The sequence below is a fragment of the Anoplophora glabripennis genome, unplaced genomic scaffold (genome assembly GCF_000390285.2).
Source record: "Anoplophora glabripennis isolate ALB-LARVAE unplaced genomic scaffold, Agla_2.0 scaffold94, whole genome shotgun sequence".
NCBI classification, from domain to species: domain Eukaryota; kingdom Metazoa; phylum Arthropoda; class Insecta; order Coleoptera; family Cerambycidae; genus Anoplophora; species Anoplophora glabripennis.
The window spans coordinates 325611-340787 of NW_019416228.1; the positions used below are offsets into that span (position 1 = coordinate 325611).

At 32.0% G+C, this 15177-nt stretch overlaps 1 protein-coding gene across 1 annotated transcript in view; it reads right to left on the minus strand.

The window, feature by feature from the left end:
• Positions 1-11521, minus strand: part of LOC108903529 (prohormone-2) — a 112919-nt gene extending 101398 nt beyond the window's left edge. The window contains exon 1 of the mRNA XM_018705748.1: positions 11347-11521. Coding sequence (XP_018561264.1) covers positions 11347-11467 — 121 coding nt within the window. The 5' untranslated portion in view covers positions 11468-11521. The remainder of the gene's footprint in view (positions 1-11346) is intronic.
• Positions 11522-15177: the final 3656 nt, after the last annotated feature.

Here is a 15177-nt window from a genome sequence, read left to right on the forward strand (position 1 = left end):
ACGAACAACTACAGAGATACATCGTCATAAATGCGGACTGGATTTACTGTTATTTTGTAGTTACTACCTGCATTAAATGATTAAAGGGGAATAATCAAAACTAATTTAATAATAACAAAACATACAACATGTAGAAATCATAGTAAATGTTCAATATGTCTACCTTCAGACATTACGCATGCGTCTAGACGTCGGCGCATTGAGCCACGTATTCGCTCAAATATTCCTGGAGTCTCTCTAATTACCCTGCACGCATCGATAATGCGGTTTCTTAAGTCCTCTACATCGCGAACAGGAGTACGATAAACCAAATGCTGCAAATGGCCCCAAGTAGACAAATCCAGAGGATTGAGATCCGGGGATCGAGCGGGCCAATTCTGTGGTCCTCCTCGACCTATCCACTGATTTGCATATGTTTCAGTTAAATGCTGACGTGCTACTTGACTAAAATGGGCGGGAGCCCCATCATGCATAAAAACCATATCCCTTCTGACGCCCAAAGGAACTTCCTCCAGCAGTACGGGGGGATGCACTTTTCTTAAAAATTGAACGTATGCCTCACCATTTAATCGAGGAGGTAGAAAATGAGGCCCAATTAAATAATCCCCAATAACTCCGACCCACACCTTAAGAGAAAACTGTTCTTGATGGTTAGTTTCGACAATAGCGTGATGGTTTTCATCAGCCCATATGTGGTAATTATGAAAATTAATAATCTTGTCCCGAGAAAAACTACATTCGTCTGTGAATTCGATCGTCTTCAGAAAGTCACGATTTCTTCTAATCATTTCCAGCATCCAATTGCAAAATTCAAGACGGTTCGGAAAGTCTCGCGGTAACAGTGCCTGTACTCGTTGCAGATGGTAAGGGTATAAGAGATGTTCCTTTAAAATTCGAAATACCGTCATATGATCAACATTTAGCTGGAAAGCAATCTTTCTAGTACTGATAGTAGGTTGTTCTTCTATCAAATTAAGTACTGCTGCCTCAAGCTGTGGTGTTCTTACTTCTCGATGGCGACCACAATCCTGCGTTCTTTTGTTGAATGAACCATATTCACGTAATCGTTGATGAAGTCAGACAAATATTCTATGTGAAGGATGCTGCCGTTGAGGATACATTTCAGCATATCTTGTAGAAGCTTCTAACCCATTCCCCTGCGACAGACCGTAAACGTAATGCATATCAGCCATTTCCTCATTTGTGTATGCCATTTTAATAACAAGTGAATTATTAAAGTAACAAATTAAGAACAGAACAATACACAATTAGTATTACTTCAATTTCAAAAATTTACAAACTGACAGCTTGATTCCAATTTAATTGTCAGTATCGCTAATGGCGGCCTACTAGATAAATTAGTTTCGTATTTTCGTTTTATGGCGATATGTATCTTGTTCGTAAAATAATTTTTTGCTGCGAACTGGTTTAATTTGGGCAAAAAATTCAAGAGACATTTTTTTTTAGAATGAAACAGGCTATCGGAAATAAATTTTTAAATGGTAAAAAAATAATAAGACAAAAAATTACGTTGGAAATAAATTTTAGGGGTTGCGTTTTCCACCCCTTACAACCATGGGGTAAACCAAATAAATTACTGGCTAAGTGTCTTTTTGGTAGTAGAAAATGTCAGGTTAATTTCAATATTGTAACTTGTTTAGTGCTTGTGAAAAAAATTGTTAAACAAATTTTATGTACCCCCTTTAAGGGGCTGTATCTTAACAAGGGATGCTCCAATGAAGTTTCTTTATATGAAAGATCCTACTTTTTTTCGATGAGGAATCACCCCCTTAAATGTTTTACACTTATTTAGTTACACCCTGTATAGTAAGTAACTTAAATTATTTACTCCACGTCATATAAGGCGCTAAAATAGCTAGATTATTCATGAGTTGTCTCACGGCATACTGATGAGGACTGACAATTCCACAACCGGTCTATGTCTGGCGGCTTCGGCCGACGAGTGATCTTAACAACATGTTTTACTATATTGTTAAAATTGCTTATGTTCGCATATTGGTAGCGTTGATCATGCTTTCATGTTACCTGCAATACAGATCGTTCTCTGCCATTTTAACCTAATAGTGTCGTGGATGAGGAGATGATTAACCGCATTCAACACTAGAGGTAGAAAGGCATTGGCGGCGTAGCAGCTTGCAATGTATACTGTTTTGCAGTTACAAAGACGCGTTCTTCGTAAGTGTATCGTCCTGTACATTTTCAGTGTAATTTCTTATTAAAATAAATCTATGAAGGTGAAAAATAAAAGAAAGAAATTTCATTCCTAATCGAGTGGAGTATAGTGTTTAACGTGTATAATTATTTTTAAGACAATTTTTCCAAATGAAAAGTTGTAAACAATGGTGAGGGTAAAATAAAATTTAGTTATCTTAAAAAACGCAAGATAATATGTAGGTACAAAAACTAATACACCAAAGTGGGAACAAATGTATATCTGAAACATTATTTATAATTTTCACAAAACGGGAGGATGTCGAGTTACTCTCACACTATTACAAGAAAAATTAAGTGCGTAATACGTCTTTTCGAGAAAACGTACCTCCCTGTACACCACTTTTAAAAAACTTGGATTCAGGTGGAGAAAAACTAAGAACAATTGGCGGGTGCTAATAGAGAATACTAAATACTGATATTCGCGCTATAAGGTTGAACTATCTGGACAAAATTAAGTATTATAGGAGCCAAGCTAGGCCAATTGTCTTTGTAGATGAAACTTACATTCACGTTGGTCATACTAGTTCCAACAGTTGGACAGACAATACCGGAAACGGTTTGCTATCAACCAAAGCAATCGATTAGTTATTGTTCATGCCGGTGGTGAAATGGGTTTTATACATGTGTTAATTTTTAAATATGAACGAGATTCGAGTTGATGTGGTAATAGAAGACTTGATTATTACAGTTTCTGATAGTGAAAGTTCTAGTGATGAAGATGATTTCGAAAATTTATCAGATTAGGTGCTGCAGTAGGTTACTTAAATACATTTTTCTTTGTTTATTCCTTATTTGTACTAACGTGTTTATAATTGTATTATCTTCTAGTTTATTTATGATTTGTACTACTGTAAATTATTACAGTAGTTTCGATAACAGAACTTTATTGGCTTTTCTTGGAATTCTATCTCAACAAATATTGTACGGACTTGTACAAGCGGCAGTATCTACACTTTCATATTAGAAAAAGGACATATCCTAAAAAACTTGATATACAAAATGTAAGAATATGTTTAGATAAAACTCTTAGGCAACAGGAACACTATCGAAACCTCAGAAAAGAACTCTATAGGAGATTATCTGAAGGTGAAAATAATTTACAATAATTTAACTATTAAATTTATTCATATGTCACCCCAAATCGTATCGTTAACTAGACTTGCCCTTTATATCTGTCTCTAAAACTAGTCATCTATTTTTTGCTGACGACTTGAAGCTATTTCTGAACATATCTAATCTGGAAAATTGTTTAATACTGCAAGAGTTGGTACTTATATCGTCTAAATAGATGGTATGAGAATAATAAATTACCTATTAATATAGATGCTCATTTACTTCGATAAAGAAACCGCTTATATTTAACTACACCCTTGCAATTGAGTTACAGGCACGTTGTGATAATGTTAAGGATTTAGGTGTGGTATATGACAATAGACTGTCCTTCGCTGATCATATTAGTGCAATTATAAATACGGCAATAGAGCTTTAAATTTTATAATCAGAACTACAAGATCTTTTAATAATGTTACTGCATTGAAATATCTGTTTTACTCAATAGTTCGCTAGAACTAGAACTGTATTGTCCTTGTATTGACCATATGTTTGTGATTGATTCGTTAATAAGGGAATGTATAATTGCATTCATTGATTTGTGAACATATCTCTTAAAAAAAAACACTACAGATAGGTATAGTATTTCCGATCTCAATTGAAGAACTCTCGGCATTGAAATATTTGAAAAACTTCTTTCCATATTTATTTAGCCATTTAGTATATACAAGTCTGGTCGAACTAGACGTGGAGATGGTAGAAATGTATACGCCCAGTTGAGGAATGCGCGCGCGGGCAAACGGCATGCACAGACAGCCGAACTGGGCAATAAATCTCAGCGGTTGACAAGTGGTTGACAAATTGCCCAGCAGTGCAGTGCAGCAATGCGGAATTTGGTGTGATTCTGGTAATTTTAATTTATTATAGGTACTTTCTATTAATCATTCGTATTACAATTGCGAAAGGGAGAAATAAAAGGGATACTCTGTTTACTAATATTATTACAACGTGGCATTTTAGAAACCTTTTTTGAAACTGAACAAAATGAAATTTACCATCAATATAATAAAATTATTTGAGGACATAAATAATTAAAATATGTTGTTGGCCAAATGAACATATAATAGACATTTTTTACACATTATATAATTTTTTATCTTTAGTAGAAAACTTTTTTGTGACGCCTATGAAATTTATTACATTTTATTGCTAGGTGTTTTTATACAAGTTCAACTGACTTCGGAAAGACTATACCACGCTTCATCATCAAAATTGCTACTTTAATTTTCATCAAGCAGTTCTCGAGATTCTTGGTGGAAGCGGTCTACTATTGATATGTTTAAACAGAGAAAAAAACTAGTATTCATATTTAAAAAAAATGTAATATTTTGTAACATTGAAATCAGTAGTTGTAAACTTTTGNCAAACAAATAATTTTGTAAAGAAATAGTAAATCGTTCTTATTTCGAAAACTGTTAAGTTTATCGATTTTTAACAGGTATATCTTTTTTATTTAGAATTGAACGTAGTTTAATAATTTCTTATTGGAAATTCAGATTTTTGAGGGATAAAAATGTTTGACATATGTTTACTCCGACGGAACACTACAACTAGCGCATCCTAGATGTGATTACAAAATAGTTACCATTTCCGTAATTACCATCTCAGAAAACATAGGTGTACAAACTTTCAAGACAATCCGTTCAAAGATGCTCAAGATATTTAAAAAAATCGAAAATATTTTTTCAACTTTAACACCCTATAGATCGAAAAGGAGCAACATTCGGATAAGGCATATTTGGCGTAATCGCTCTATTTTGAGATCAGCAACATGCCCTTAAGCTCTGTCCCATTGTTAATGAATCACCCTGTATATACAAGTCTGGTCGAACTAAACGTGGAGATGGTAGAAATGTATACGTCCAGTTGAGGAATGCGCACGCGGGCAAACGGCATGCACAGACAGCCGAACTGGGCAATAAATCTCAGCTGTTGACAAGTGATTGACAAATTGCCCAGCAGTGCAGTGCAGCAATGCGGAATTTTGATTCAGGTAATTTTAATTTATTATAGGTACTTTCTATTAATCATTCGTATTACAATTATTGAGAAAGGGAGAAATAAGAGGGATACTCTGTTTACTAATATTATTACAACGTGGCATTTTGGAAACCCTTTTTGAAACTGAACAAAATGAAATTTACCATCAATATAATAAAATTGTTTGAGGACATAAATAATTAAAATATGTTGTTGGCCAAATGAACATATAATATAAATTTTCTACACATTATATAATGTTTTACCTTTAGTAGAAAACTTTTTTGTGACGCCTATGAAATTTATTACATTTTATTGCTAGGTGTTTTTATACATGTTCAACTGACTTCGGAAAGACTATACCACGTTTCATCATCAAAATTGCTAATTTAATTTTCATCATACAGTTCTCGAGTTTCTTGGTGAAAGCGTCTACTATTGATATGTTTAAACAGAGAAAAAAACTATTATTCATATTTAAAAAAATTGTAATATTTTGTAACATTGAAATCAGTAGTTGTAAACTTTTGGCGTACGCCTTTAAAAAATTATTATTAGATATTAAAAATAACCTCTAGAAGTTGTGATACGAATTTGCACCCAGTAGTAGGTATACTACTTTATTATAATAAAATAGAATTAAACAACTGATACAGGACAAATAATTAAGGATGTAAAAAATGAATTAAAATAAATCAGAGAAGCATTAGTATTAACACTGTAAAGTTGAAATTAAATAAAAGCTAAATTTCACGATTTCGGAGATTTTACGGATATTAGCAGGATCTAAACATTTTTTAAACGCATACATAACTTATACAGAATAGAGAGCAGTATTTAACGTTGTATACTTATTATCGATCTTTGCAATTATTAATCTCTCTGTATTTTCAAAATATTGTACCTACTGGTTAAATATACCTATACTAAAAAATTATAACAACCCACTCAAATCCCGTTATAAAGAAAGGCTTCATTATTATTTGACTTACTCAATATGATTAAAATTCTTGTTACCCTAAAAAGTTCTTTCTTCCATCTAATTACTTCTCTTCGTCATTTTTATTCTAAAGTTTAATTTAATCGAACTTTCCAAATTTAAAATATCCCTTTTATGTCTTCCCTCAATTCAAGATTTTATTTGGTAAATAAATAAAGAGAGCCAACGTTCCATTTAATTCAGGAAATGTAATGCTTTTCCAGGAAAAGCGGAGAATCAGTGAAAAAAAGTTATATATTAGAGGCGGGTCGACGTTTAATGAAAGCAAACTAAAAATAATTTATTCTATCAATTTCTTTATTTTTTCATCAATTCTGTAAGTCACTCTGGAATATATAAAATCTAATATTAATTTGTCTTTTTAATGTATTAATATTTTTCTTACGTTTGAAGAAAAATTTAAATAGAATTCAATTTATGTTCAAAATTGAAATTTTATTTGATTTCTAATAACGAGAATAACAGTTAAACTTCATACAATAATGAAATGCTGGAAAATTGTACTGAGTGGGGCAAACACGTTTATAAGCTAAGGGAAAATTTTTATTGCAAGTTTCTGAAAAACATGACAAACGGCATCTTTGACTTACAATTCGTAGATGATTATGTGATATATAGTCCAATCGGCCTAGTCAAAATTGTATTTAAAGGTGGCATTAATTCCGAATGCACAATTTTTTGCATGTGGCTAATTTTTTGCTAGCAGATGAGGAAAAAATTTTCTACACGGGAGAAATCCGGGGAATGGCCGGAAAACTGCAGAAAACTTATTTTGTGAATAACTTGAAAAGTAATTGGAATTTTACAGACATACAAAGGAGCAAAGTTGTACAGCATAAAATTCTCTATAAAAAAAGAAAGATTTCAGAAAATTTGGTATGAAAGGGAAATAATATAGAGGCAAGATAATCGCAGAAAATTGAGAATTTACTACAGCTAGAATGTTTTTTTAATGTGATTCACAAAATATACACTAGATCCACTCTGATAAATCATTTTCCTCGTTATAAGGACGTTCTGTATCCGAAATCTTATCACCACCCTCGTTTTCATGGGAAAGCAATAATGAAACATAATTATTAAAATTAAATATTCTCTTACAAACCTGTATGCTTCTAATGTTTTAACTTTATTCATTGCTGTATCAGATAATTTATAAGTTGCGCAACACATTTTCTGGCTTTTAAGGCCTTATCTTATTGTCAAAATTGATGACAGCAGAGATTGAATTACTCACACCTTTTCTCATCGAGGTTCGTTGCCCAAATATTCTACCTGGATAATAGATGGAAAGAGCAGCTTCTAAGCTACAATTTGCTATAGTATTAATATTTTATTCTTCTCCGGTATTCTGTATTACGGGTCTTTTCATTCCTGCCTCTTTTTCGGGTGTTTCTTAAACTATTGAAAATATTGAATGAAAATAATAATAATGATTTCTTCATGTTATATTCATAAAGAACGGGTTTCAAAGAATAAATCCATGTACTACATACATACTGAGACACAATACATAGATGTTTCCTCCGGGCTAGAAAAAAAAAGTGGAGCCAGTGCTTATATCTAAAACATGAATGAAATAAAACACAGGCAAATTTGTGCCGGGATCGATTCATACAAAATGCATGTCGCATTTGGCTTGGTTTTGTATTGCTAAATATTTGTCCAATTTGCTTTAGTTGATTGGTTGTCTCATTGACTTTGTAAAAAAGCTCAAAGTTCAACTGCCAACTAAGCTCTAGTCGCGATGATAACACATAGTTTTCTTAAGGAAAGAATTATTTTCCCCTGTAAAATAGCTCATGGAATGAAAGTTTGAAGCTTCCCCTTTGGAACAAACTTTGTTTCATTTTCATCAAGAAATGAAAGTAGTCACACATTGAGTACCGCTTTGAAATACGTGTTTTTCTGGCTGATTTGCCTAACACTCGTCAATTTTTGTAAATTCCTAAATATCTCCTAAATAACGCACTGTATGAAAATATTAATAGGAACTTCTTTTTTGTAGAGAATTTTATGCTCTACAAGTTTAATCCTGTGCATGTTTGTAAAATTTTCAATACTTTTTAAGTTATTCACGAAATACGTTTTTTTACAATTTTCCGGCCATTTTCGGAATTTTCCTAATCCGTTCCCGTACAGAAAAATTTGTTTCTTCATTTACTAGTAAAATACTAGTCACTTACATAGAATTGTGCACTTCAGGATTACTGCCATTTCAAAACCTCTAGCAACTGGACTAATATGAGTATGTTATGTAACGTTTGTTAGAACAAAATTGTTTTCGACTAAATCTAGAAAAATGCAGATACTGTTTAAATTGAAAAATGTAGGTCTCTTTAGACCAACAAATTCCACAAATAACTAATGGGCAAAATAAATTTATTCAGTGAAAAAAAAAATTTTCCCACGTAGACCTGTGTATAGAGTGTTCGTGATGGTGAGATTGCTTTTTATATAAAAATAGACCAAAAACTCTTTATATTTTTTCATGGTTGCTGAAAACACTTTCTTATGATTGTAGTGATGTATGTTTGACGAGTCTAACACTAAGGGAGATAAGTCAAAAGAATGTGATAAAGAGATTGTTACTGGTAACTAAACAAATGAGTGTATATCTACGGGCGTAAATGAGTGCTAAAAATTTAGAAGGTAATAAAACATGAAAACATAAGACGATCAAACAAATTTTTTTCTTTAACTCTTTAACAAGAGTACCTTTTTAAGTAAAATGAAAATTTACACTGAAATTCAAAATATGTCCTGTATAAAAACACAAGCCAAAAAATAAATTGTCACTGAAAAAGATAATAGCTAGCGCCCTCCAACAAAAAAAAAACTAACAAAATTGATGGGTATATATATTAAGTATGATCAGAAACATACCTGCACCAAATTCCAACGCAATACATTGTTTTTTGGAAAATATATGGCTAAAACTTGATTTTATAAAATAATCTTTGGTATCCTGTATCTCAAAAAAGACCATAGGAAAAAATCGTCTTATTTTTTATTTTCTATCATCCTCTAAACTGTTGCAGAAAAGATATCTAAGTATCTAAATTTTTTTAATATGTACATACAGTAAAAATATTGAACAAGTGTAGATATGGCCATTTGATGCTAGGTGAGGGCAATACAACATCAAAACGACGTCAATACAACATTCAAATAAATGAAGCTATTCAATTGGCGTCATGTGCAATTTGTAAAAAATCTGAGTACGCCAATGGCTTCCTCATAAAAAATAGAACAAATAATCTACAAACTTTTTTCTTCTAAATTTAATGACAACGGAGAGAGAGAGGTTAATGTAAATGGCCGATTTTTCAAAAAAGCCCTGTATATCTAAAACTAATCAAGTTAGCCAAGATCTTTTGGTACTAACGAAGTAAACTCAAAAGAAGAGAACGGGATATCGATATCAAATTTTTTGTATCTATCTCCGTTTTAAAACATTTCCAGGCTATAAACTTTCATTTTCAAGACAATATTTTATTGACTCTAACAGTCAAATCCCACGGTTTATAATTGACACTATTGATAATTTTAATAAAAAAACTTCGTCTTACAAATAAAAGTAGAAAATATTGTCTGAAGTAATGTATTTGTGGTACAGTTTTAGATATGTTATATGTTTATTTGGATATTTTGCCTCTAGTGAAAAAATTTAAAAATTTGTTAAATAAACCCTTATACCAAAAGGATCAGTTTAGGGTTATTTTACGAAACTATTTCTGATTAACCAAAACTCACACCTTGAATAAAGTGTAGATAAATAACAAATTCACACCACTTACCACGCATTTTAATTATTGGGAATATGTTTCCTTTTAGTTAAACTGTCAAACTTAATTAAAAAGAAACGTCACTTCCATTTTTAAATACGAAAACTGATTGATTTTTTGAAACGTATTGGTTTGGCAAAAATAATTTCATAAAAATAAGCCTTGACTAATTTTTTCGGTGTAAGGGTTTAGGTATTCAGCAGATTTTTATATTTTTCCGCAGGTGACAAAATATCAAAAAAAAAACATAAAAACTTTAAGCTGAAAAACTTTGGAAATGTTATATGTAGTATAAAACCTGTTTTTGGTAGTAGCAAATATACGCGTAAAAATTGAACTAACTGATCTTTATCGCGAAAGGTTTTATTTACTGACCTTTTAATACTTATAACGTGAAGAACATAAAAATGTAAAACTCCACAAATACTTTGAGAGAAGATTTTATGTACAAATAAATTTAATATAAATTTTTGGCTTCAAAATGATGCCAAGATTTAAAATTTTTGTACCTAATTCTTGCAAATAAATATAATTCCGAATATTTTTTATAAAATATCTGAAAACAATTTCAGTGTTTGAAAGTAATAAATTAATAATAAAACAGATTTAAATTTTTGCATAATAAAAAAATGTGTATAATTTACCAACGAAATTGATAGCTTTTGATTATTTTCAAAAAGGCATACTCTTATTTGTATTTAGTAAAGTCAATTTTGTAGGGGGAGATGCAAAACGTTGTAGAAAAATGTACATTTGACTAATAACAGTGCTTCCCCTGTACTACGCCTATGTAAAAAAACTATAATTATTGAATTAATCTGTAGAATAGCTTATATATCTTTTATTGCAAATGCTTCGATGTACCAATGTATAAATACGTTTGTACATGAGTGTATAAACACATACATCACTTGTTGCAGTTTAGCTGCTTCAGTAAGTATTTTATTTTGATAACATAGAAATACCAAATTACTAAAAATAAGTATAATTTAACCCGTTACAAGTTAGTATTACACTTAATTTATTATATTTAATTACTAATATGTGCCCACCTTTATATAAAAAATTTTTATGAGATTGTTAAATATTCTAAAATTAATTGTGAACTAAAAAATTGGTATGATGAATATGCAGTAAATTTCTTTTAATAGGTGGGCAATGAAAAATACAAGTTTTCGTATAAACATATGTGATTGATCAAGTTAATTTATTTAAAAGAATAAAAGCTCTCACCTTTATTGTCTCTCAGCTCGCTTGATTTGATTTCGTCAACTAGGGATGTGGGAATGCCCAGTACCAAAACGATAGAAGAAGCAACAATTAGGAAGTCTAGAATGACATGGCGCAGTCCCATCGTGTGTGTTCTACTGGAGCGCTGAAAACAACTGAAAAACAGAAAACCCGGCCGACGATTTTCATCTGTTGGGCTCAGCCTACTACGCATTCTCATTCACCAGCGGGAAACTGCGAGGGCTGAAATCTATTGAACCTTGGATATTATGAGGCTGATGTTACTTGTATAATAGATTAGGTACCTACATATCGATATCAGGTAGGTACGTTTAGTATTTCAACAATTAATCGTTTCTATTATTTTTTTGTTTTAAATATTTAAATTTTGTTTCCACGTAATTCTAAATTCCTTGAAAAATTATCATTTCATTTGATATTTTTTCTATTGGTACACTTTGAAATCATAAATATTGTATTAATACTACAAAAAATGGAAATAAGAACTAATAATGTCAAATGGTTGCATTTGTGATGTTACATCAGTATACCTTTCGTTGTCATGAAAATGAGAAAACAAAAATTAATTTGTAACGGTACTGTCACATAAGATTAATTGCTGTCACCACAGTTATTACTAGTTGTATATTGTTTAAAAATGGATTCTAACATTGATTACTTAAATAGTAAAGCAGAATCGCGATTAATACCGCAAAAATCGGAAAACGCTTATAGAAAAGAATACCTACGATAAGTTCATCAAATGGATGGAAGAGTAAAAGGTAACAAATACAGATGAACGAGTTGTGCTTGCTTATCTTCAGAAAATGTCAGAGCAGTACAAAGCGTCGACATTAGGTAAGTTCGGCATTAACATCTAGATGCACCAGATGTGTTTTGTTCTTTTCTAATTATTGTAAGAGATGAAAAGACAAAGACATATATCTAGAGCATCTAGATGTCAATACCGAACTTGCCTTATGTGGGTTATCCATTTGAAATTGAAAAGTATGTTGAGGATAAACAAAGATTTGAAATCATTTACGAAACTGCATGCATTCATGAAGGCAATTAGCAAGAATGACGTAGCGAAGAAGGCATATGTATTCAAGGAATATGATTTGCGGAAGTTTTTCACGGATGCACCGGACATTACGTATTTATTTTTGAAGGTGGTAGCCATTTGCGGTANTATCTTAAAAAAATTAGGTCAATAGGATTAATAATAAGTGATATATTTAATTCTGAATTTGTAAGACCCTTAAAAAGGTCAACACTGCCGGAGAACAGGTAATGACGTCACGATACCGGCCACTCGGGGATCAAGTCGCGAGCAGTCGGAGAGATGTGTAGATATTTGCTATACTTTTACCTATATTATATACCTATATTTTTAAGTGTATAAATAGAGACTGTGTATAATAAGAGATATACGATATGCATCAAGTCCTGTTCAAATGCATTTTTCACACAACATATTTATTTTAAACATAGAATGACTTGGAATATCTAAATACATTTTCGGATTTTTTTCTCACTTTTCTACATTTTCTTTTGCGTTCCATTTTTGTACAAATGTACCCAACGTATGTACTAGACTCGGTACTTGTGGATGTATGTGACGACGTGTATGTGCCAGTAGTATTGACTAGTATTTGAAGCAACTCAGAACCACCCTCGTTTTTCTTTGGTTGCCCGTCTAGGGGGTTGTAAAATATTATTATTTAAATAAATTGCTTATAGGTGCCTCTCGCCACGTATTTCTAAATTTTTGTGGACGGGAACGTTTAGATGGGGTAGAATTTTTTTTTTCGGCATAAATTTGAAAATTCTGTTCTAAATGTTCAAATAATAATATTTATAACCCCCTAGACGGGCAACCAAAGAATAACGAGGGTGGTTCTGAGTTACTAATAGGTCCCTCTCGCCGACGTATTTCGAAATTTTTGTGAACGGGTACGTTTAGATGGGGTAGAATTTTTTTTTCGGCATAAATTTTAAAATTCTGCTCTTAATGTTCACATAATAATATTTACAACCCCCTAGACGGGCAACCAAAGAAAAACGAGAATGGTTCTTAACTACTTATAGGTCCCTCTCGCCGACGTATTTCGAATCTTTTGTGAACACGAACATTTAGATGGGGTAGAATTTTTTTTCCGGCATAAAGTTGAAAATTGTGCTCTAAATGTTCAAATAATAATATTTTCCAACCCCTAGACGTGCAACCAAAGAAAAACGAAGGTGGTTTTGAGTTGCATACCGTGGCTGGGGAAACCGTGGATAACATCACACAAACTTTTCATTTTTCGATAATGAAATAAATATTTTATTCGGAGTCGATTCTGTCGTACTTTTGTAGCCTGGAACTATACATTATTTGTACAGTCCTCGGTTTCGACCCATTTAGACATAAAAACAATGATTAACGAAACTGCCAAGCGAACCACACACCGTATGTATTACGCAGAATGGGATGAGAGCGAGCGCGAGCGCGAGCGGAATGCTTTGCCAGTCGCCCGTACCGGTATTATGACGTCAGACAATGGTTGCTCAACGTTTTTCCGCGCTAGGTTTTCATTAATTTATTTCACACATTTCTCGTTGAAAAAAAAAATTGATTTTTGGCATACTAACTAATAAAAGGGTAAACTTTTAGAATATGCAAAAAAATTCTACTGAATGGGCCTATTCTAAATTCCTTGAAATATTATCATTTCATTTCGTAATTGTAATGAATTCGTGTGTATTATTTTGGAGTAGAAAAAATCAATTTCATAAAACATCAGAAATGAAAATAGTATATTAAAGTATAAGTGGATATTAAGGTCTTTAAAACACGCGCGATTTTTTTAACACGACGGCGCAGCCGGAGTGCTCGAAATAGAGCAAGTGTTTTAAAGACCAGTTATCCACGAATTCTTTACGCTATTTTTTTTTATTGGTACACGTTGAAATCATAATAATAGTCCAGTCGACAGAGGCCGAAAAGTTACTGTTGGTGATATATCCTTGATAACTCGGAAATAACTACATAGGAATACTTTAAATGATGAGTACAATAACAGGCTAATTTGCTGACAAAGTATTTTATCAGGAAAAAAAGTTATTAACAATTTAATAGTGAAAAAAAATTTTTTTAGTAGTTTTCTTTAAATAACTCAGCGGGATGACTTTGTGCGAAAAAATGCTTAGGACATGATTTTGTTCGTAATAAAAATAACTACAAAATGGCGGTGGTCCGATTACGAAATTTGTAATAACAAAACCGTGAAATTGAAAAAACGGTATAAAACGTAAATTTTAAAGTTGCTGTAAAAATGTCAATTATAAACAAGAAGAGATAAGACTTTCGAAAACTATAGTTCAATATATATACAACAATGACGCTAAAAACGAAAATCAGGAGAGCAAAATTTTTTGTTCTATAAGGTTTTATACATCCATCGGCATCTGAAACTCGAAACTTTGCTAAATTTGTTTGAAGTTTTGCTGACACTTGAAATTTGGTATACACATAAAGTATGCAGAAACCAAAAGCAATTTGCAAAATTCATCTTCATTTTTGCAGCTTTGGTAGAAAATAATAATTTTCATCGATTAGATCCTAAGCTACTTAACATTTTGCGCCTGTTAGCCGTACTCGTACATTATTCAACTTATCAACATAAAACATAATCGTACGTGTGGGGTAAACCTTTAACTTTTCAGTTTCGAGCGCGAGCTCCGCTCTTCGGCGCTTGTATACTATTAGAAATACTTATGCAACAGTTAGACGAACGGTCCACCCTTAAAAAGATGCTTAGAAAATCAAGGTCACCGATCACGAGGAGA